The following is a 22,174-nucleotide window of genomic DNA, read 5'->3' as shown; positions in this document are numbered from 1 at the left end:
CAGCCTGACTGACCAAAAAGGCCGGCACGAAGAGGCTTTCTTTACATTTTGAGCATTTCTTTTTTATCTTTTTGCTTTTATATATATTTTTTTTTTGCTTTTACTCATTCAGTTCATTGCTTTGCTATGGTGGCCAGCTTGAGGTAGAAATTTTAAAGATGCCAGGGGTTAGACTGAGCAGCTTGAACACAGGCTCATGAGGACCCAGAATGGAGTGGGTCCCTTGGGGGTCCCGTGTCACATCCCTCCTGCAGGGGCTTTTCCCCTTGCCGGCCTTTTCCAGCGAGCCCTGGAGGTGCAACCATGAGACCTCGGTTGCTTTCTTGAACGTGTTCAAGGAAACAGGACAACAGATGATTAGTTTGATTGCACTGGTACAAAAAGTATATAGTTTATGTGTGGTTTTTATAATCTTTTCATAAAAGTAAATCCCTTTCTACTATGCATATCAGTTCTCAAGTGTAAGCCAGCAGGGTAAGACACCCATGTCTGAATTAAAGCCGGAACCATCCCCAGAGAAATTGGTAGCGTGGCAGGTAAGCAGCAAAAGCCACAAAAGCGCAAATCTGCTGGAAACGATTTACATGAAATCTAATAAAATACAAACCTTTTGGGGATAAGTGTGGCCGATACTTTTTCCAAATGCAAAAGAAGTATCCGGGCTGCTCGGCTGGGTGCTTGAGATTGAGGAGAAACCTCAAAAACACTCTCCCGAAACTGCCTTTCTCTGCTGCAGCTGCAGTTTTGTCCCCACCTTGCATCCCCCGGGGAGCGATGGCAGTGGGCCCACACCAGTCCTGGTGGGGTGCTTGGTGGGGTGGCTGCAAAGGGATCACAAAGTGGGGACCCTGCAGCTCCGTGCCCCGAGGCAGGGCACAGTGGCACAGCACACAGCGCGTGGCAGGGCCGGAGGGTGCGTGGCCGGGCCATGGTGCAGTGCCATAAAACGTGGCTGTGCCATAAAATGTGGCTGTGCCATAAAACGTGGCTGTGCCATAAAATGTGGCAGTGCCAAAGCACTTGGCAGTGCCACCGCCCAGGGCAGTGCCATAGCACAGTGCCACAGCCTGGAGCAGTGCCATAGAACAGTGCCATAGCCCAGGACAGTGCCACAGCACACTGATACAGCCCGAGACAGTGCCACAGTGCAGTGCCATAGCCCAGGACAGTCCCACAGGACAGTGCCACAGCCTGGAGCAGTGCCATACACAGTGTCACAACCCGGGACAGTGCCATGGCGCAGTGCCACAGCCCAGGACAGTGTCACAGCACAGTGCCATAGCAGAGGACAGTGCCATAGCACAGTGCCATAGCCCAGGGCAGTGTCACAGCACAGTGCCATGGCCCAGGACAGTGCCATAGCACAGTGGCACAGCTCAGAGCAGTGCCATAACACAGTGCCACAGCAGAGGACAGTGTCACAGAACAGTGACATAGCCCAGGGCAGTGCCATAGCACGGTGCCACAGCCCAGGACAGTGTCACAGTACACTGACACAGCCCAGAGCAGTGCCATACACAGTGCCACAACCTGGGACAGTGCCACAGCACAGTGCCATAGCCCAGGACAGTGCCATAGCACAGTGCCACAGCACAAGGCAGTGCCATAGCCCAGGACAGTGTCACAGCAGTGCCACAACCCGGAGCAGCTGCGCAGCCCCCAGCCGTGCACCCCCCTGCTTACCCCCAGCCCCCCCAAACCCTGCCTTCCCCACCCCCCCCCCCACCAAAGCCCGTCCCGGGCGCCCCCTCCCATCCCTCTCCTCCCTCCCCGGGGCGGGGACGACCCCGCGGGGGCGTGCGGAGCCCGGCGCCCCCCCTCTCCCCTCCCGCCCCCCTCCTACAAAAAGCTCCCGGCCCCGCAGCTTCAGGCTCCAGCTCCGCCGCCTCCCGCAGCCGCTGCCCATGGGGGGCTGCCGGGGGGAGCTCGGGGCCGCCCCGCCTGGGGCTGGGGGGTCCTCGCCCGTCCCCGACACCGCCGCGCAGCGCCGGGCTTGAGAGGGGCTGCGGAGGGGGGGGGGAGCTGCGGGGCTCGACCCCCGGTGAGTCTCGGGGAGAAGCGGTGGGGATGGGCTTGGGGGAGGGGGGGGCGTGCGGGGATGGACCCCCCCTGCCTGCTGCTGTGCGCCCCGGGGGGCTGCGCGGGGGTCGCTGCCTCCCCCAAGCCTCCGGTGCATCCCCCGAGCATCCCTCCGAGACCCCCGGGGGTCGCCTCCGTGCTCGCTGCTCCCCCCCCCGCCCCGGGTTATGCATGGGGTCGGGAGGGTGATGCCGGAGCCCCCCCCCGGCTGCTCCCCAGTTGGAGAGGGGGGGTCCCGCAGAGCGTGGCAGCGATGTGGGGGCGCGGGGAGTGGGGCTGGGGGCGCACGGCTGGCCCAGCCTGGCAGGGCTGGGGGGGGGGCTTTAATTCCTTCCCCAGCAGAGCAGTGCGGGGATGGGGGCGTGAGGGGCTGCCCCCCCCAAAAGGCAGGTGCCGTAAGGACCCCCCCAGTGGTAGGTGCCGAGCTCGTCTGCTGACCCCAAAGCAGGGTTGGGGTGCTGCGTGCTGCTAGAGGTGGTGTGGGGGCACCCCAAGCCCTGTGGGGGAGCACAGGGGGGTCCTGGGTGCCCCTCGTGGGTCCTGGGTGCCCCTCGTGGGTGGTGGGTGCCCCTCCTCGGCCCCCCCAAGCTGAGGGTCTGCGTTGGTGGTGGGCATTTCATCAGGCTGCCAGCTGCTGCTGAGCTAGCCCGTGGCTTCTCCATGGGGTCACTGCGGGGTCTGGCTTTTACTCGGGGTGCTCCCAAACCCATCCTGGGTTTGGCAAGAAACCTCACGCTGAGATGTGGCCACCTCTGCCCCCCGTGAGAGGTCCCCCGGCAGCGGGTTGGGGTCCCCCGGCAGCGGGTCGGGGTCCCCCAGCAGCGGGTCGGGGTCCCCTGCTCCATCCCGGGCCGTGCTGGGTGAGCGGGGTCAGGACGTGGCACGGTCCCCAAGCTCCTCACCCGCCCGCTCGGCCCCGCAGGGGACAGGAGGATGGAGAACAAGGCCATGTACCTGCACACCTTCGGCGAGAGGGAGAACGGCTCCGTCTTCGAGGAGCCCTTTGAGGGAAGGAACCTCTCCAAACTGAACCTCTGCGAGGACGGTGAGTCCAGGCGCACCGCTCCCTCTGCTCCCTTCTTCATCCCGGTGGCACGAACCCAGAGAGCTCCCGGGGGGGGCACACGGGGGCTTGGCTCACCCGGGGAGCAGCTCAGCAATTTGTCCCTGCGTGGATAAAAGCATCTGGCCCGGCTTAGGATCTGTGGGTGCCAGGGAAGCAGAGCCCAGGAGGAATCCCTGCGCCCGGAGGGGGCTGCTGGTGGGCAATTTGGGGTCAGGGCGTTGCGTCCCTGCTGGATGCGTGGCGCAGAGCAGGAAACCTCTCATCTGCCAGAGCTTGTGTGGGGGAAATGCCCAGGGAAGGACGGGTCCCTGTGGCTCCTCGCCTGCCCTATCCACCCCTCTGCCCGATGGGCGCAGCCAGGGCACCTCTTGGGGTGCGCAGGGTCTCACTCTGTTCCTCCACTCCAGGAAAGCAGCTTTCCTTGCTGAACATTGACTTTTTTTTTCCTCCAAACTTGCTCTCGTGTGTGTGGTCTTGTCCAGAGATGCCCCATGGTGGGGCCGGTAGCACCGGGGCGCGGTGGGACCTGCATTTCTCACGGGACCTCTGCCTCCACCGCGGCCTTGCTGAGCTCTTTTCCTCTCCTCATGGCCCGTCAAGTGGTGTCTGTGTTGCTCTCCATCCTGGCTCTGTCCCTGCCAGGAGATTTTGTCCCCTGGAACAACCCCCTGAAGGAGACGGAGCAGGGACACAAACCACGGCGTTTCCACGGAGCTTCCCTCCAGGATTTTTTCACGAGGCCTCCGCAGCTGGGATGGGCTGAAGCGGAGCTGGGAGAGGTCCCCTCGGCTGGCAGCTTCGCTCAGAAACCACCTGGGGGCTGCCAGCCAAACCAGCCTTGCTCTGGGGGGGCTCCCAGCAGCGCCGTGCCCCCCAGGCACAGCTACGTGGGGATGGGGGTCTCGCCTTGCCAGGCTCAGGCACCGGAGCGCGGCGCTTGGGGCATCCCCGGGGGGGTGATGGGGAGCCCGGGACAGGCTGCAGCCAGGCTCTGGGAGGTTCCCAGCCCCTGCCAAATTGTTTTTTGGATGCTAGCGTGGTGCAGGTGGCTCGTGGTGCTCAGTGCAAGCGGCGCTGTGGCCTTACTGGGGCTGGGGACAGCTGCAGGGCCGCGGGGCGGATTTTCCAGTGCCAGTGAAAGCTGAGATTTGACGCCCCCAGACTCGCTGTCACCCCACGAGGCTCCCAAACCTCGTGGTTTGGGATGCCCAAGCAAGGGGCAAAGCCAGCCCTGAGCCCACGAGGATGGATTTCGGGGCAATGCCTTAACGAGGATGGATGCTGCACCCTGGGCGCAAACCCAGCACCTTCTGCTCCCACCCCAGGGCTGGGGGCGAGCCCTGCCTGCTCCCGGCCCCCACCTCTTTCCGCGGCCGGGCAAACCGCAGCCTGGCTCCCCCGGGGGTGGGCAGGGGAGAAATATTTTGCTTTTCCCCTTGGTTACGGGCCGGAGCACACCCCTGGGCCGCTCGGAGAGCGCTGTTGTGAAAGCCGGGCTCGGCTGAGCGCAGGCAGGGAGGAGTGGGTGGTTCGGGGCGCGGGGCCAGCTCCTCCCGGAGTCCCCCAGGACCTGATCTAAGTGTTAATGTCAGAAAAATATTGCAGCTTTCCTCATTATGAAAGCCTCGGCTCCAGCTGTTTGGCCGGTGACAGCAGGCCCCGAGCAGCAAATGGGAACCGCGTGCGGGTAACGAGTTGCACATGGGTGGGTTGGGGACGGGGACGGGGACGGGGGGGGGGAAGGATGGGGGGGGCCCTGCCCTGCACCTTCTGCTGCTCCAGGCGCCCTCGGACCCGGCTTCTCTTGGGATCCAGGGGTCAGCCAGCGTGAGCTCAAGGGGTTTATCATTTTGGAGCATGGGCGAGCCTCCCTCGGCCCCAAAACGGGCCCGGGTTGAGCTCTACACCCAGCGTAACCCTTCAGGGCTCTGCCCGAGGGCTGTGAGGTGATGGAGAAGGGGACAGCCCAGCCCCTTGTCCCTCCAGCACCCCGTAGGTCCTTGGGGTGGGCTTTGGGGTTGTCTCTGGGTGCGTCGCTCATGGCTACAGGAGGGGGTCCCCTCCCCAGGGGGCTGTTTTTGGGGCTGTTGTGCCTCACCTGCCTCACCTTTTTGGCTTAACTCCAGCTCTGGAGCTGGGTGGTCCAGGGCTGTGCCTGGGGCTTAAAGGGCAGAGAGCGATGGGACTGCGGCACCCGAACACCGAGGGGCTGGGAGATTTGGGGCTCTGCTCCTCATCCTTCTGTCGGCGTCCCCGGGGACGTCTGGGATGTGGTGAGGGGCAGACCCAGCAGCACCCTACAGCCCGTGGGAAGCTGCTGGTTCCCGGCTGCTCTTGGAAACCCCTCTTGGAGAAGTGCCTTTTGCTTGGCTGCCCCTCGGCAGAAGCCAGGGGACGGCTGGGTTGCCAGCACCCCATCACCCCCTCGTTTGGGCAGTGCCCCTGGGCTCACCAAATGGCTCCGAGGCATCCATCCAGAGCAGTGCTGCAGCCCTGGGGCTGGGGATGGAGGCACCGGGTCCATCTGCAGCGCTGGGCTGTGTCGCATCCCAAAACTTTGGGATTTACCTGGCTCTTTCCCAGCTCCCCTCCATGGCAGGACCTCTGCAGTCCCTCACAGATTTGGGGCTGTGACGCCCAGCATCACCCAAACTCTCCCAAAACACAGGCTTGGACAAAACCCCGAAGCAGAGGGCTTTTCCCTGGTGCTGGCTTCACCCTGAGAGAGCCTTTCACCTGCTTCCCTTGTCCTTTCCTTCGTTTTTTTCCCTTCTCCCTGCCCTCCGTGCCGGTGTTTTCCCCCCGGGGTCCCCGCCAGGCTCTCCGCACCCCATCTATGCTTGAAAGCAGACACCCACAGACGTGCTGCCCCCCTCCCTGCAGCCACGAGGCTGCCGAAATCCCCCGGAGGTGGCTGTGGGTGGGAGCTGAGCCCCCCCCCCCCCCGGTGACGCCGCGTTGTGTCCCCAGGTGCCGGGCGCAGGATGAGGGCGGCCGGGCGCTGCGGGCGGCTGGGCTCGCTGGCGGCGCTGAAGTACGCCGTGCTGGGGCTCTACCTCCTCGTCTTCCTCATCCTCGTCGGAGTCTTCATCCTCGCAGGTAAGGGCCGGGCACGGGGCCCCCGATGGGCTTTTGTTTGGGGGGCGTCTCTCCAGGCTGGGTTGGGGAGGGCTAAAACCTGCCAGCCCGAATCTCTCCGGGGTGCCGTGGCCACGCTCCTGCCGCCGCTGCGGTGGCGTCCGGGGGGTTTTGTGCCTGCTGCGGGGTTGTGGCACCCACAGAGGTGCCTCCTGCTCTGCTTGGCAGCCTGCTGCTGCCCCTGGGGCTGCTCCGGCTCCCTGGGAGCACGGTGACACAAGCTCACGCTGCTCAGCGTGCCAGGAGCAGCTTTGGTGCTGCCTTTGATGCTGGGGTCCCAGCAGTGCACAAACGCCCCCCCTAATCCCCTTTTGGGGACCCCCAGGCTCTCTCGGACGCAGGCAGGGCATTATCCCTGCACAAAACATCCCTCCAACCTCCCCTCCTTGGATTTGCTGCGCGCGGGGGCAGAGCCCCGAGGGCAGGGACGGGAAGGCTGCCCACGAGGGCCTCTAATTGCTCCCAGCCCTGCGCACGCATCCCCTGTGCTTGGCTTCACTGCTGGCTTGTCCCCCCCCCCCCCCCTCGCCGTTTTTGGGAGGATGCCCGCACCCCTGGCAGCCCCCCACGGAGCAGCCGTAACCCCCCCGTGTGGGTCCTGCGGGGTGGGGAGGCTCCCATGGGTGCCCCGATGAACCCAAGGATGCTCCAAGGCATGGGCCCGTCGCTTCTGAGGTTGGACCCCCCCAGCACCTCCCTGCTCCAGCCCCCGAGTGCCCCCCAGGGCTGGGCAGAGCCGATCCGATTTCTGCCCCATCTCCGTGAGCCCCTTTTAGGTCTGAGGGTGATTTTTTTTGGCGGGTCCCCCGCAGCAGGGAGCAGGACGGGTTCCTTGTCTCACTCCCCGCCGCCAGCCCGTGCCTGTTGCGCAGGGCAGATTTTAGCTTTCCGTGGGCTGGGGAAGGGACAGAGGGAGGTTTCGCTGGAATTTGGAAGCCTTTCCCACCGATTTCTTGCATGACATTGTTTTCATGTTGTTGTTGGAGCGAGGAGCCCCGCGCTGGGGATGCCATGAATTGTGCAAAGGGCTCGGGGCGGGCGCGCATGTCCTGGGCCGAGCTACAGCTGCTCGCCTGAGAGCAGCTCCAGCAATAACAGGAACGAGATTAGGGCCCCCGACGACAGCAGGGAGAGCTGGAGCCGTGGGCATCCTCAAAGCCTCCCTCCCGGAGCCAGGATTTCAGCTGTCAGGCTTCAGCAAGACCCCCGGTCAAATCGCCTCGCCCTCCTGGCTGGGGATGGGAGCCTCGGAGAGGCAAAATGCGGCTGAACCCCAGGGGAGGGGGGGGTCCGACCCCTTCTGGGGGTGCCAAAATCCCGGATCCGATGGCAGGAGAGCGGCAGGACCCAGCCCTGCGACCCCGCGGGCTGGAGAGCCAAAAAAATTTGGCTGCTGGGGGAGCATCCAAAAGCGCTGGCCGAGGAGAAGCGGCGGCTCAGCAGGGCGGTGGAAATGAGTGGTGATGAAGTGGATGAGCAGGCGACGGATGGATGGGGGCCCTGGGAGCTGCTCCGCCTGCCAGCGCCTCCTCGCAGGGCTGTTAATGGGGAGAAACTCCTGCTGGAGGGATTTCGGCTCGGAGGGGACCCTCCCGGACAGCTCGGGGGGCTGGGGCTGAGCTCTCCAAACCTCGGTGTGGGACCAGGGCAGCTCCGAGGGGGGATGCTGAGCCCTGTGCGTCCCTGCCGTGCTCCTTTCTGCCCAGGGGACGTGAGGAAAACCCAAAAAAAAAAAGGTTGCAGGACCCCAGCCCCCATCCCACGCCGTGTTTCGGGTGCCCAGCAGCCCCGTGCATCCTGCTGGAGCGGGTGTGGGTTTGAAGCTGGCCCCGGGCAGGCGTCCCCGCTCCGTGGCAAAGGGCTGGAAAATGAGCAAGCTGCTAAAAATACCTTTAAACCACCTAGGAGCCGGGGAAACAGGATGTTGTGAGCAAGAGAAAAAAAGTTAAAAAAAAAAAAAAAAAAAAAAGTTAAAAGTTAGAGTTCCTTTAACTGCAGCCTGCTTTTAATAGCCCCGTGGGAAGTGTGTGGCGCTCCTCTGCCTGCGCCCCTCCCCGCTCCTGGGGTGTGCGCTCCTCTAGGCACCAAAAAGGAGGGGGAAAAGGTGATTTTTGTGAAGCTGGGGCTCAGGGGGAGGTGGTGCTCAGCCCCAACCCAGTCCCCATCGCCCTGGGGAAGGGGCTGAAGCCTGCAGGGAGCTGGGCTCGGCTGCTGGAGACCCAGCTCTTTGGGTTACAGGGGTGGGATTCATGCCCACCTTGTGCCCCAAAACGGCACCAAACCACACCTGAGCACTCTCTTGGCTTTTTTTTTTTCAAGGTCTGGGTTAAATCCTGGTATTACAGAGCTTACACCTGCGTGCACAGCTCTGCACTGGGCTGTCTGAGCCCGGATCCGAGGCTGATCCCACTCCTTGCACACCCCGGCGCATGGGGGCACCCAGCCCTGTGCTGCTCCGCAGAGCATCAAGGCTCGTTAGGATGAGGCTAACGAGCCAGACGCCTTTGTGTGGGCATCCAAACGCACATATCCCTGCTCGTGCACGCTTCTGCATGCTGGTGGGACCTCCCCAGGCCATGGTGCAAGAGGGGGAGCGCAGAGCCGTGCTGCAGCTGGTTTTTGGGGGGCAGCAGGAAGGGCTGACAGGGCTTGGGGCAGGGCTCTTGCGATCCTTTTCTTTTTTTTGGGACGGACTGAAACAGCTCATGGGTGCTCCCAGGGCAGGACCCGGGGCTGGGGCTGGGGATTGGGGCCAGGAGCCGGTGGGGACGGCAGCCAGGAAGACAGCTTGTCCCGAAAACACAATAGTTTGGGGGTGTGTGAGGGGGGGAGCAGCTGCTCGCCGAGCCCTTCGGGGACCATGAGCTCAGCCCCAGGGCTGCCAGGCCTCGTGCTGGAGCTGGCGGCGGGTTGGTATTTTGGGTGTCCGTGGAGGGGAGGGTGCCTGTGCTGCGTGCACGTGGGAGGAGGCTGTGGGACCAGCACCCGCCCATCTCCTGCTCCTCCGGCTCAGCCTCGCGCCCGCGGTTGTGCCTGATGAGTTTTTAGGAGTTGTTTATAGGGTTTGGGGCCACTCCGTATTTTTAAATAACCACAGGTAGAAGGGGAGGGAGCGTGCCCGTGCATCCCAGCCCCTGGAGGACCTGCCTTTGGGGGGATTTCTGCTCGTGACGGCCACCTGGGGCCTCTTCTCCCCTCGGTTTTCTTGCGAGGAAGCTGATGCCTTAATCCAAACCTTAATCCAAACGCTGATCTTAATCCGAACCCAATGTCCTCCATCGGTTCCTCCTCCTCGGAAATGGGCAGGATGGTGCCGGGGCTGCTCCAGCTGAACCCCAACACCGCCGAAGGAACAATAGTGATTATTTTTTTCCCTTATTTCTCATTATTCCTGCGGGTTTGGCTTTGAGTCCCTCCCCCCCAGCCCAGGCTGTGCTGGAGACCCAGCATCACAGGCAGAGGCAGGGGGTGGTGATGCCCCCAGGCTGGATGGGGGCTCTGAGGGTGCTGCTGGGCTTTACTGGGTGCTGCTGGGTGCCACTGGGTGCCACTGGGCTTACTGGACAGCTACGAGCTGCTGAGATCAAAGGGTCCCAGCACTGCTGGGCCCAGAGGTGCCCCCAGCCACCCCGGGGGGCTGTATAGGATGGAGCGGGGCCGCACCTCTCCATCGGCCCCATCTCCACGGGGGGTTTCTGATGCCCCCCTCCTGTCTCTCCCTCGCAGTCTCCCGGCCGCAGACGTCCCCCGAGGACCTGAAGGCGCTGCTGGGGAACGTGAACCGCCTGAACGAGAGCTTCAGGGACGTGCAGCTGAAGCTGCTGCACCTCCCGCTGAAGGGCGAGGTGATGGAGCACATCTGGCGGCTGCAGGACCTGCTGCAGAACCACTCGGACTCCTTGTTCCTGATGACGGGGTCGCTGCAGAAGCTGGAGGGGCTGCTCTGGAGCCTGCAGAGCCAGGCCAGCCAAACCGACAGGGCCGTGTCCAGCCTGTGGGACAGCCTGGCCCAGCAGAGCGACGCGGCGCAGCAGGAGGCCTACAGGCTCGCGGTGGAAGGCAACAGCAGCCGGCTGCTGCTCCAGCACCACGAGCACCTCCTCAGCCACCTCGGCAGCCGGCTGGAAGGGCTGAGCGAGCAGGTGACGGCCGCCAGCGGGGCCGTGGACGCCATGAACAGGACCTTCTCCTACGACGTGAACGTCCACCGGGCCCGCATCCAGGACCTGCAGGTGCTGATCAGCAACGCCACCGAGGACGCGCGGCGGATGCGCCTGGTCCACATCGCCATGGAGCAGCAGCTGAAGCACGAGCTGGCCATCCTCGGCAACGTGACCGAGGACCTGCGGCTCAAGGACTGGGAGCACTCGGTCGCCCTGAGGAACATCTCCGTCATTCGGGGTAAGGCCAGGGCATCTGGTTAGCGGCTCGCTTAGAAGCATGGAGTATCGCGAGTTGGAAGGGAGCCGTAAGGGTCATCGAGTCCGATTCTAGGATTCTAGGATTTGGGGTAAGATGAGGACATCTTGTTAGCAGCTCTTTTAGAATCATGGAATCATTGAATATCCCAAGTTGGAAGGGACCTGTAAGGATCATCGAGTCCAATTCTAGGATTCTAGGATTCTAGGATTTTGGGTAAGGCAAGGACATCTTGTTAGCAGCTCCCTTAGGATCATAGAATATCCCAAGTTGGAAGGGACCCATAAGGATCATGAAGTCCAACTGTAGGATTCTATGATTCTAGGATTTGGGGTAAGACGATGACATCTTGTTAGCAGCTCCCTTGGAATCATGCAATCGTAGAATATCACGAGTTGGAAGGGACCAGTAAGGATCATGAAGTCCAATTCTATGATTCTGGGATTCTATGATTTGGGGTAAGATGAGGACATGTTGTTAGTGGCTGTCTTAGAATCATGGAATATCACAAGTTGGAAGGGATCCGTAAGGGTCATCGAGTCCAATTCTATGATTTGGGTTAAGGCAAGGACATCTTGTTAGCAGCTCCCTTAGAATCATGGAATATCCCGAGTTGGAAGGGACCCATAAGGATCATGAAGTACAACTCTAGGATTTTATGATTCTATGATTCTAGGATTCTATGATTTGGGGTAAGGCGATGACATCTTGTTAGCAGCTCCCTTGGAATCATGGAATCATGGAATATTGCGAGTTGGAAGGGACCTGTAAGGATCATGAAGTCCAATTCTATGATTCTGGGATTCTATGATTTGGGGTAAGATGAGGACATCTTGTTAGCGGCTCCCTTAGAATCATGGAATCATGGAATATCCCCAGTTGGAAGGGACCCGTAAGGGTCATCAAGTCCAATTCTAGGATTCAGGGTAAGATGAGGACATCTTGTTAGCAGCTCACTTAGAATAATGGAACATCCTGGGTTGGAAGGGACCCATAAGGGTCATCGAGTCCAATTGTAGGATTCTAGGATTTGGGGTAAGATGAGGACATCTTGTTAGTGGCTCCCTAAGAATCATGGAATCATGGAATATCCCAAGTTGGAAGGGACCCGTAAGGGTCATCGAGTCCAATTCTAGGATTCTGTGATTCGGGGTAAGATGAGGAAGGACATCTTGTTAGCAGCTCCCTTAGAATCACGGAATATCACGAGTTGGAAGGGACCCATAAGGATCGAGTCCGATTCTAGGATTTGGGGTAAGACAAGGACATCTTGTTAGCAGCTCCCTTAGAATCATGGAATCATAGAATATCCTGAGTTGGAAGGGAACCATAAGGATCATGAAGTCCAATTGTAGGATTCTATGACTCAGGGTAAGACGAGGACATCTTGTTAGCAGCTCTTTTAGAATCATGGAATATCCCGAGCTGGAAGGGACCTGTAACGATCATCGAGTCCAATTCTAGGATTCCATGATTTGGGGTAAGACGAGGACATCTTGTTAGCAGCTCTCCTCACTGATGTATGAAGCCAGGAGGGTGTCCGTGGTGCTTTGGGGGTGCTGGGAGTGAGCCCCGTGGCACAGGGTTGCCCCATGGAGATGTCTCAGGTGCTTTGGGATGTAGCAAATCCACCAGGTTTGGGTCTCTGTGGGGTTCAGGTATCTCCATCACCTTGGATGCTCTGTAGCTGGTACCCTGCTCGTGCTCCACACGAGGGAGGAAGCCCACCAGGTCCCCTCACTCACCCCCCACCCCACCACCACATGGCCCCATATTTCCATGCTCCCCTTCCCCCGCTCTTCTCCTCTTGCAGCCCATCCCAAATAACCACCCCATCCCTCCCAACCCTTGACCACCGACTCTAGCTTTCGTTTGGCTTCAAAAATGTGTGAAACGAGAGATGGGAGGGAGCTGCATGCCTGGGCTGGGTGGGGGGAGCAGCAAAATCGTGGGGATCCCCCTGATTTGAGGCACACGAGCAACGGGGAGGAAGCAGCAGGCAGCAAGCCCAGGGTGGGCTCGGGGCAGCCCTGTCCCCAGCTGCGTTTTCAAGGCTGGAGCCCCTCGCTGAGGACTTTGGGGAGGCCGAAACGTTAGCAGGTTCAGCAGGGGCGAGGGGAATTCACGCTGCTGCCAGCCCCCCCGAGCAGAGGCTGAGCGTTTTCCTGGAGTTTCTTGCAGATGGGAGCGAGTGCCGGGGCTGCTGCCAAGGCTTCTCCCTCCCTCTGGCCGCCGGCTGAGCCAGGAGGGGACAGATGTGGCTTCGTAGCAGCTGCAGCCACCCTGGCCCGAGCCTGCAGGTCTTAAATAACGGTGTCAGCAGCGAGGGAGGGTGCCCAGCCCCGGCCGCTTGCACAACACGCTGGGTGGGATGGGGACGTGCTGCCAGCCGGCTCCATCTGGCTGTCACGAAAAGCCTCATCCAGAGGGTTTTGGAGAGGTTTTCTCCCCTGTCCACTCACATCAGCCCAGCTGCAGTGCTCAGGAGGATGGAGCAGAGCAGGGGACAGCTGGAGAGGGGTTTTTGCCCCCAACCACAAGCCCCAAGCCTGGTGGGGTGAGGACAGACTTGGCACAGGGGCCTCTCCTTTCTGCCCCTCTGTGCTCCTCCATCCTCACCCTCGCTGTCCCTGGGTCCTGCAGAGCTTTTACTGGATCCTCCAGAGCTTTTACTGGGTCCTGCAGAGCTTTCCCTGCTCCTCCAGGAGGACCTGGGGCTGCTGAACTGGGACACACTGGAGAGATGCCAGCAGGAAACCCCTTCCCTTGAGACACCCCCTGCTGCCCTCCAACCCAGCATCACCCTTACAAAGCTCCGCTTGGACAGGAGAGCTCCCCGGGCTGAATTTCAGGGCATTCCTTTATTTTAATTCCTTATTCCCACGTTAGCTCTGTGTCCTGGAAGGGACGGGGTGACACGGGGCAGCCTCAGTGCACCACGGTGTTCCCCTCCCCGGCAGGGCTTGGCCTCCTCGGGCTCTTTCAGGGAACAGGGAGTCACTGGCTGGGCGCAGCACCACCTGCTTGTGCTCTCATCTCCTTCCTATTTCTATTATTTATATATTTTTTGGTCCATCTACTCAGCTTTTCAAACTCCAGCAGGCCAGCGAGGGGATTTAAGGCCATGCAGTGTTCCCGGCTGTTGTGCAAGGCTCCGTGCACCAGGGGCGAGCACCATCCCAGCACCATCCCAGCACCATCCCAGCTCCTCCATACAGCCCATCCCTCACTGGATCCTGCCCCACATCCCCCTGAAGCAGCCCCTGGAGGTTTTTGGCTCCTCTCCATGGCAGGAGATCCCATAACCCCTGCCCAGCAGATCTCTCTTCCCACCCCAAATCCTCTCCTTGCTGTCCTCAGCTCTCCTGGGTGCCGGCGTGCTCTGCACCCTTTTTTTTTCCCCATAAGGCTGGCCGGCTGACAGCTTTCTTCACGACCATGAGATTGTGGCTTTTGGGGTTTCTAAGCAAACAACACTTAACAATTCCCAATTATCGCCCTGGCTGGGGCAGGACAGCGACCAGATGACCCTTCCGGCCTCTCTCTGCCCAATTTTCTATCATCCCATGACTCATTTATTTTATTTATTTTTTTAATCCCGTCCAGTTTCTTCCAGCGGGCTCAGCTCGTAATTGCTTTCAGCTTGGTGGAGCTGGCCCCTAGCAGGCTCTGTCACCGATTTTGGCCTTGCAAGAGCTTGCAGATCTCTGGTGGCTCCTTCCCAGCCAGGGGAGATGCTCTCTGTGCCGCAAATCCCCTCCTGTAGGCTCGTCTCCGCCCTTCCAAAATGCATTATTTATTATTTTTTTAAAAAAACTTTCCTGGAAGATATTTCACTGGAGATGTCACAGGGTGGAAGGAAATTCCAGGAAACTTAGGCCCGAGCCCGGGTGGAGCTGCAAGGTGAAGTTTTGAGGCGTGCAGAGCAGGGCGATGGGGTCGTTTTCGTCCTTCAAACCCCACAGAGCACAGAAGAGGGCTGCTGGCATCGTCCCCCGTTGTCATTTAGGGCTCCTGCAGCCAAATCCTCTTCGTTGCAGGGCCCCCGGGACCCAAAGGAGACCCAGGCCACGAGGGGATGGAGGGGGAGCCCGGCCTGCCCGGCCTGCCCGGGCTGCGAGGTAAGGATTGAAGCATCCAGACCTGGGTGTACAGAGCCAGGGCTGCAGCCCCCATGGGGTTTTTGGGGCCCACAGCCCTTATGGGGCAGTCCCCATGTTTTTTTTTGGGCCCACAGTCCTTATGGGGCAGCCCCCATGGGGTTTTTGGGGTTCCCAGCCCTTATGGGGCAGCCCCCATGGGGTTTTGGGGCTCCCAGCCCTTATGGGGCAGCCCCCATGGGCTCCCACACCCGTCAGGGCAGTGCTGGGGGTCTGACGCTTTCGGGTTCTCTATAGGGTTTTTTTTTTTCCATCTCAAGAATGCCTTTTTCTAATTATTATTATTTTTCCCCGTTCTTCACTCAAACCATTGTTTTTGAGAGAAATCTGATTTAAAAACCAAGCTCGAGGCTGTTTCTCATTTCCAGCCAACCCTAGAAGCACTGGGGTTGGCGCCCAGGACTCGGGGACGGCACCAGGGCTGCCAAGGACCCCCCCTTGGCGAGGGATTTCTGTCCCCAGCAGGACAGGGGTGGCAGGATCCATCCCCCCAAATACTGCACCCCACTCCGATGATGGACCCACATCAAGACGGGGGGCTCAGCACCCCGTAAAACCCCATTTTTCATGGCCCCGTTGCCCCCACAGCGGTAGAAACCCGGCTGCTGTCCCAGAGCCCTCCCCAAAGCTCTTTTATTTTTTCTTTTTCTATATTTTTTTTTCTTTAAACAGCAAAACCAAAACAAAATCCCCGGAGGCTTCACCGAAAGCCGAAAAGCTGCCGAAAGGGCTCTTAATTTTAGCTCCTTCTCCACCTCGCTTTCTCTGGTGCTTTTTTTGGGATGCGGTCACGGCGGCACCTGCCCGGAATTAGATATTTTGGAAATAAAATTCCAAAAAAAAAAAAAAAAAATAGTTTGGCAAAGCCCAGCCCAGTTTGGGCACAGATCGGTGCCAAGGGTGGGGGGCTCTGACGGGGGGTCCCGGTGCTGCATCACGACCCCTTTTGCTTCTCCCCATCCTCCAGGGCTGCCCGGGGAGAGAGGACCACCGGGGCCGCGTGGCCTGAAAGGGGACCAAGGGGACCTCGGCCCTCCGGGTCCGCCTGGGATGCGAGGATTCAGAGGTAAGGGGCAGCCTTCAGGGCCCCCAAAGCCCCCCCAGTGCCACCCCTGCCATGGGCACGACCCCTGCCCCCAGCCCAGGCTGCCCCCAGCCCCATCCAGCCTGGCCTTGGGCACCCCATTTTGTGCCAGGCTTTATTATTTTATTTTATTTTATTTTATTTTATTTTATTTTATTTTATTTTATTTTAAATATTTTTTAATTTTTATTTTATTTTAATTTAATTTATTTTTTCTATTTTTTATTTTTTATTTATTTTATTTAATTTATATTTATATTTTTCATTTTATTTATTTTATTTTATATATATTTTATATTTTTTATATATTTTATTTTTTTATTTTATTTTATTTTATGGTCCCCTTCTGGCTCCCCCTGGTTTTCCATCACCTCACCACACCCTAAGGGCTAAGGGAGACCTCTTAAAAGAAGCTCCGGGCTGCAGCCTAAATCGGGACGGGTAACAGCTCCCAAAACAGCGTCTTTCCGCCCCAAAACACCCACTGGGTGGGCGGGGGAGGCAGGAAGAGCCCTGCCCGGCACCACCCCGCTCCTGCTGGCCCTTTTTGGGTTCATCCCGTGCGCTGCTCGTTGTGCAAAACCTTCCTTCGTGCAGGTTTTTTTTTTTTTTTTTTTCCTGAAAGCCCCAAAACCCACGCAAATTTCAGGCAAATTCCGTGCAGATTTGGCTCTTCTGATCCGAGGAGCGAGCCCTGATGGCAGCTCTGCCTCTCCTGGCTGGAGGAATTTGGTGATGGCACCAACCTCACGCTCCCACCGCTGCCTCTCCGGGACCCATGTGTCCTTCCCCGGGGCCAAATCCCCGGAGGTCAGAGCGCTCAGATAAGGGAGCTTCGCCCCAAACCCTTCTCCAATAAATCACGCAGCACGCTGGCGGCGAGTGCCGAATTTCTACGCTTTCTGGGATTCTCTGAAATTGATAGGAAACAGACCCGGAGCGAGGCAGCGCTCCAAGCCCAGGCTTCGAGCGCAGGCTGCTTGCCCTGCACCACCGGGCTCACGCCCCTCTGAGGGGGCTCACACCCCTCCCCGAGCGCAGGAGAGCCGGCAGCCTGCCCTGGGGGACCCCCAGGCCTCTCCCCAAAATCCCTGGCTCAAAGCACAGCGCTTTTTTGGGGCAAAAAAAGCTCCCCCAGCCATCCCGGGGGACGGCCTTTCCTCTCCTGGTTGCTTTCCTCTCCTGGTTTCTTTCCTCCCCTGGTTGCTTTCCTCTCCTCATTGCTTCCCTCTCCTCGTTGCTTTCCCTTTTTACGGTTTTCTCCTCCTTGTTGCCTTTTCCCTTAAAATTCCCCCAGAAAGGGATTATTTTCCTCGTTTCCATAGGGGAAAAAAAAAAAGTCAGCCTGGGAAGTGCGCGTAAATCAGTCGCCCTCGCTCCGCCCCGGGGAGCGTCGTGCAGGGAAGGAAGGGCAGTAAGTCAGCCAAAGGTGGGGCTGGGGGGGGGTCTGGAGGTGAATTTGGGGAGAAAAGGAGAGCTCCACGTGCAGGGCAGGCTGGGGGGTGCTCTGCAGCTCAGCTGGGATTTCGTCCCAGCAGGGATGCTCCAAGCCCAGGCGGCTGCGGTGCCACCCGCGGGGCTGCCCCCTGCCCAGCAGGGAGCTGCTCTGCGGAGAACACAGCTGGGAAAGATGGGGAAAAATAGGGAAAAAAAAAAAAAAAAAAAAGGAGAAAAAGCTGCCAGGAAGAGCCCAGAAGACAGCCTGGGAGAAGCCAAGGCTGCGTGGGCAGCGTCAGCTCCGGGGATGGAGCAGGAGGCACGATGCTCACGGGGTTTGCTCCCTGCTGGCATCTTCCCAGCTTTTCCCTCCTCATCCTCAGCCAGAATCGCTCCTCAAGAGGCCCCGGTCCCGTTCGTACCAGCCCCAGGATGGCAAAAACCTTGGGACAGGGCACGGGGGGGCTCCAGGCTCGGGGCCCCCCTTTACTCCCCTCCACCTCCGAACCTAAATCTCAGCACATCCTGGTGGTGGTGGCAGTGGCAACGGGGTGCCGGCATCATTTTGGGTGAAAAACCCTGCTTTTTTTCAACGGCGCCAGCAGCCCCGTGTCCCCTCCAAGGGCTGAGCTCTGCCTTTTCTCATCACGTGCAGCCCAGCAGCATCTCCAGCCCCTCTCCTGCAGCTCTCCTCCTCATCTGGTTCCCATCAGCGGCGCAGGCTCCGGGCAGCTTTTCTCCATCTGACACAGCTGGGGCTGCCCGGGGGGAGCGATCTCGGCTTCCCAGAGCCTCCGAGTTAAAGGGCAAGAATTTCCTGTGTGCTTTTATTTTTTTTATTTTATTTTTATTTTATTTATTTATTATTTTTTTATTTTTTTTTTCTGCTTTATAAGAAATCTCCGGGCGGGTGCGGCTGCGGCTGCGTCCTCGGTGGCTATCGCTACGCGGAGCGGGGCCGAGGGGGCTGCTCTGCCTGGGTGGGGGGAGCACTGAGATGTGGCACGGCGGAGAGCTGAGCTCATGATTTCACCTTTCTGGGTGGAAATAGCCCCAGGTTTTGGAGGCTGGCTGTTTGCTCAGCTGGCCGAGCCCCCCCCCAAGCACCCCCGCAGGGTGCCGGCGGGGTCAGCCTGCTGCAGGAAGCGAGGGCCCTGCTCCGAGGAACATTTCGGCCCCCAGGACACCAGCAAAACCCCCCCCCCAGAGGGGATTTGTGCACCTCCTGCAGCTCCAGCACCTCTCTCCGGCTCCGGTTCCCTTACCCCGAGGCGTTTGGGGGGGCTCCGCTGATGGAAGAGGCAAATGGGGAGGTTCTGGGGGTCCCCTGGCAGCCCCGGTACGAGGCTGGGGGTCCCCTGGAAGCCCAGGTGCAGGGTTTGAGACCTGGGGCTCCCCCAGGAGACACGGAGTGCTGTGGCCGTGCCCCCCCTCGGGGTATTTTCGGCACCCATGGTGGCAGTCCTGGGGCTGGAAGAAGGTTTGGGAAATGCAATTTGGCATTTTAAGGGAGTTTTGGGGGTTTCTGAGCTCCCCGTGTCGCTTTTCCCCAAGCGGCTCTGGCTGGGGGCAGGCGGAGGTGAAACCTCGCGCCGAGCTGAGGGGCAGAGCGGCTTTTGCTCAGGACGGGGCTGTAACCCCCCAAATTCTACTTTTTCCACCCCAAAACTCCCCCGGTCTATCAAAGAGAGGGACCCCAGCGAAACGCTCCTCTCCCCGGAGCGGCTCGCCCCGTGGCACCGGGCTTTTTTCTCCCCAAAGAGGGTCAGGAGGGGGGCTGGCAGCCCCGCTGCTGCCTCGTGCCTCAGTTTCCCCAAGGAGAAAGCCCTCCGAGAGCCAGCCCCCGGCACGAGCTTCATCCCCTCTGCTCTTCCTCTTCCCAGGTGACCGAGGACCCAAGGGAGAAAAAGGGGACCGAGGCGGAGACCTGGGTAAGTGCTCCCGGGGGGCCCCGCGGCGATGGGAACCCAAAATCTCCCAGATCCCCAGCGAGCGTGCCCTCATAGGGGACATTTTCCCCGATTTTGGGGAAAATTCCTTTAATTGCAATCCTCCAAGCGGCTGCAACGCAACGAGGGTTTTGGGGGCGCACGAATAAATCCCACCTGATTTCCCCCCCCTGGTTTTGAGCCGGCTCCTGTCTCGCCACGGCCGCTGGCCACCACCGTGGCCACCAAGGGGTGGCTTGGGTGACCCAAGGGGACCCCGGGGGGGACCTCTCCAGCGTCCCAAAAGCAGTGGGATGTCCCCAAGCCACCCGTAGTGGTGTCACCGGGTGCCTCCTGCGGCCGGAGGGCGGTGGGGGCACCACAGGGTGTCCCCCCAAGCCGCCTTCGCCCCCAATTCGGCACAAAGCGCAAAACGAGCCAGTTTTGGTAAAATCGCAGCACGCGGGGGCTGTGCCCAAACTCTGAGCCTGCTTGGGGACCTCGGGGGGGGCTGGCGGAATTGCTAAAAGCAGGAAAAAACACAAAATCTGGAGAATGGGGGGGGTTTAGCACCCCAAAATCCACAACTCCTCAGCTCTCCAAGCGCCGGAGATGCGCGCATTTAGGGACGCGGCCGCGTGGCCCCCTCCGCGTCCCCCCCCATGACCCCTGGTGTCCCCTGATGTCCTCCTGATGTCCCCCTGATGTCCCCCGATGTCCCCCCCGATGTCCCCAGCGGCCGAGGAAGGGCTGATCCGGCTGGTGAACGGCTCGGGCCCCCACGAGGGGCGGGTGGAGGTGTTCCACGAGCGGCGCTGGGGCACGGTGTGCGACGACGGCTGGGACAAGAAGGACGGCGACGTGGTGTGCCGCATGCTGGGCTTCCGAGGAGCCGACGAGGTGTACCGCATGGCCCGCTTCGGACAAGGTTGGGGACAATTTTGGGGAGGGAAGACCCCAAATGGGGGAAAAAAACAAAAAAAATGGGGTGCCGGGGGGCTGCAGGGGGAGCCGAGCCCCCGGTGCTGAGCACGCAGCCGCTCGCCGCGCCGCCCCGGGGCTCGGGGTGGGGGTTTTTGGAAGAAAGATTTATTTGTGTGTTTATTTTTTTTTTTTGGCTGGACACAACTTCTGATTTATTTTTTTTTCCTGTTTGGAATACCGAAAGGTTTTTATCTTTCATATTTTTTATTTTATTTTTCTATTTTTTGTTTTATTTTTATGAGACTTCTGATTTATTTTTTTTTCCTTTTTGGAATACCAAAAGGGTTTTGTTTTTTATATTTTTTTATTTTATTTTTTTATTATTATTTTTATTTTATTTTTATTTTTTTATTATTATTTTTATTTTATTTTTATTTTATTTTTATTTTTCATATTTTTTATTTTATTTCTATATTTTTTATCTTATTTTGATGAGACTTCTGATTTTGTTTTTTTTTCTTTTTGGAATAACAAAAGGTTTTTATTTTTTATATTTTTATTTTATTTTTATTTTTTTATTTTACTTCTTTATTTTTTTATTTTATTTTTTTAAGTTTTATTTTTATTTTTCATATTTTTTATTTTATTTCTATATTTTTTATTTTATTTTTATGAGACTTCTGATTTTTTTTTTTCCTTTTTGGAATAACAAAAGGGTTTTATTTTTTATATTTTATAATTTATTTTTATTTTATTTATTTTTATTTCATTTTTATATTTTTTGTTTTATTTTTATGAGACTTCTGATTTTTTTTTCCTTTTTGGAATAACAAAAGGGTTTTATTTTTTATATTTTATATTTTATTTTATTTTATTTTATTTTATTTTATTTTATTTTATTTTATTTTAATTTTTTATTTTTTATTTTATTTTTATTTTATTATTATTCATTATTATTTTATTATTATTATTTTCAAAGCTTTTTAAAAAACCTCATGGCAACGCCAGCAATGTCCTGGCACCCACCCTGGTGGCCTTTGCCCCCCCCCCCCCAGCTACCGAGCCCGGGGGGTCTCCGTAACCCCTTCTCCATCCTCTAGGACCCCCGTGCCCACCCTATTGGGGTCCCTTGGGGGGGGACACCCTGACCTCCAGGACCCAGTGGCCCTGGCAGCAGCTTTAGGGGACCCCAAAGGTGCTGCAGTCTCGGTGCCACCTCGTTTGGATACCCCGGGGGGGGGGGCACAGGGTGGTGCCCCCACCTCTGCCACGCGCCCACAACCCCCTAAACGCTTCATTTTTGGGACAGCAGCGTGCGTCTTTTGGGATTTTTCCCCCAAAACAAGGATTGTGCCTCCTGGGTGGCTCGGGAACCCCAAAAATATAGGGTTACCCCGCTGGGTGAGCATCCCGGTGTCTGGGACCCCCTTGGGGTGAGGAGGGGGCTCATCCTGACCCTTTTTCTTTTTGTAGGAACGGGCAGGATCTGGATGGACGACGTGTCCTGTAGGGGCACCGAGGACAGCCTGCTGCGCTGCGGCTTCTCCAGCTGGGGCAAAACCAACTGCGGCCACGCCGAGGACGCCGGCGTCAAGTGCCTGGCGCCGTGAGGGGGGACGCCCCAAAAGGGGACGCCCCAAAAGGGGACGCCCCAAAAGGGGACACCCCAAAAGGGGACGCCCCGAGAGGGGGCACCCTGAGAGAGGACACCTCAAGAGGGGCTACCCTGAGAGAGGGCATCCCAAATGGAGCACCCCAAAAGGGGACACCTCAATTGGGGATACCCCAAAAGGGGACACCCCAAAAGGGGCTGCCCTGAGAGAGGACACCCCAAGTGGAGTGCCCCAATTGGGAACACCCCAAAAGGGGACACCCTGACTGGGGACACCCCAATTGTGGCACCCCAAATGGGGACACCCTGATTGGGGACACCCCAAAA

The 22,174-nt window shown here is 58.4% G+C and overlaps 1 protein-coding gene across 2 annotated transcripts; it reads left to right on the top strand.

Moving 5' to 3' along the window:
• Positions 1–3,012: 3,012 nt before the first annotated feature.
• Positions 3,013–22,174, top strand: SCARA5 (scavenger receptor class A member 5). Of its 2 annotated transcripts, XM_032184970.1 has the most exons (9): positions 3,013–3,124; positions 6,116–6,244; positions 10,010–10,684; positions 14,743–14,823; positions 15,830–15,928; positions 19,267–19,302; positions 19,583–19,620; positions 20,056–20,239; positions 21,709–22,174. In XM_032184970.1, the coding sequence occupies exons 1-9, from the start codon at positions 3,013–3,015 to the stop codon at positions 21,843–21,845; spliced, it is 1,491 nt and encodes a 496-aa protein (XP_032040861.1). In that variant the 3' UTR covers positions 21,846–22,174. The 2 variants fall into 2 exon arrangements, with proteins under 2 accessions (XP_032040861.1, XP_032040860.1); XM_032184969.1 differs by lacking the exon at positions 19,583–19,620 and having other exon boundaries at positions 19,267–19,314; positions 20,048–20,239.

This window comes from Aythya fuligula, chromosome 3 (genome assembly GCF_009819795.1).
Source record: "Aythya fuligula isolate bAytFul2 chromosome 3, bAytFul2.pri, whole genome shotgun sequence".
Taxonomy (NCBI): domain Eukaryota; kingdom Metazoa; phylum Chordata; class Aves; order Anseriformes; family Anatidae; genus Aythya; species Aythya fuligula.
The sequence above is the reverse complement of the archived record's forward strand: the minus strand, read 5'-3'. Positions and strand labels throughout refer to the sequence as shown.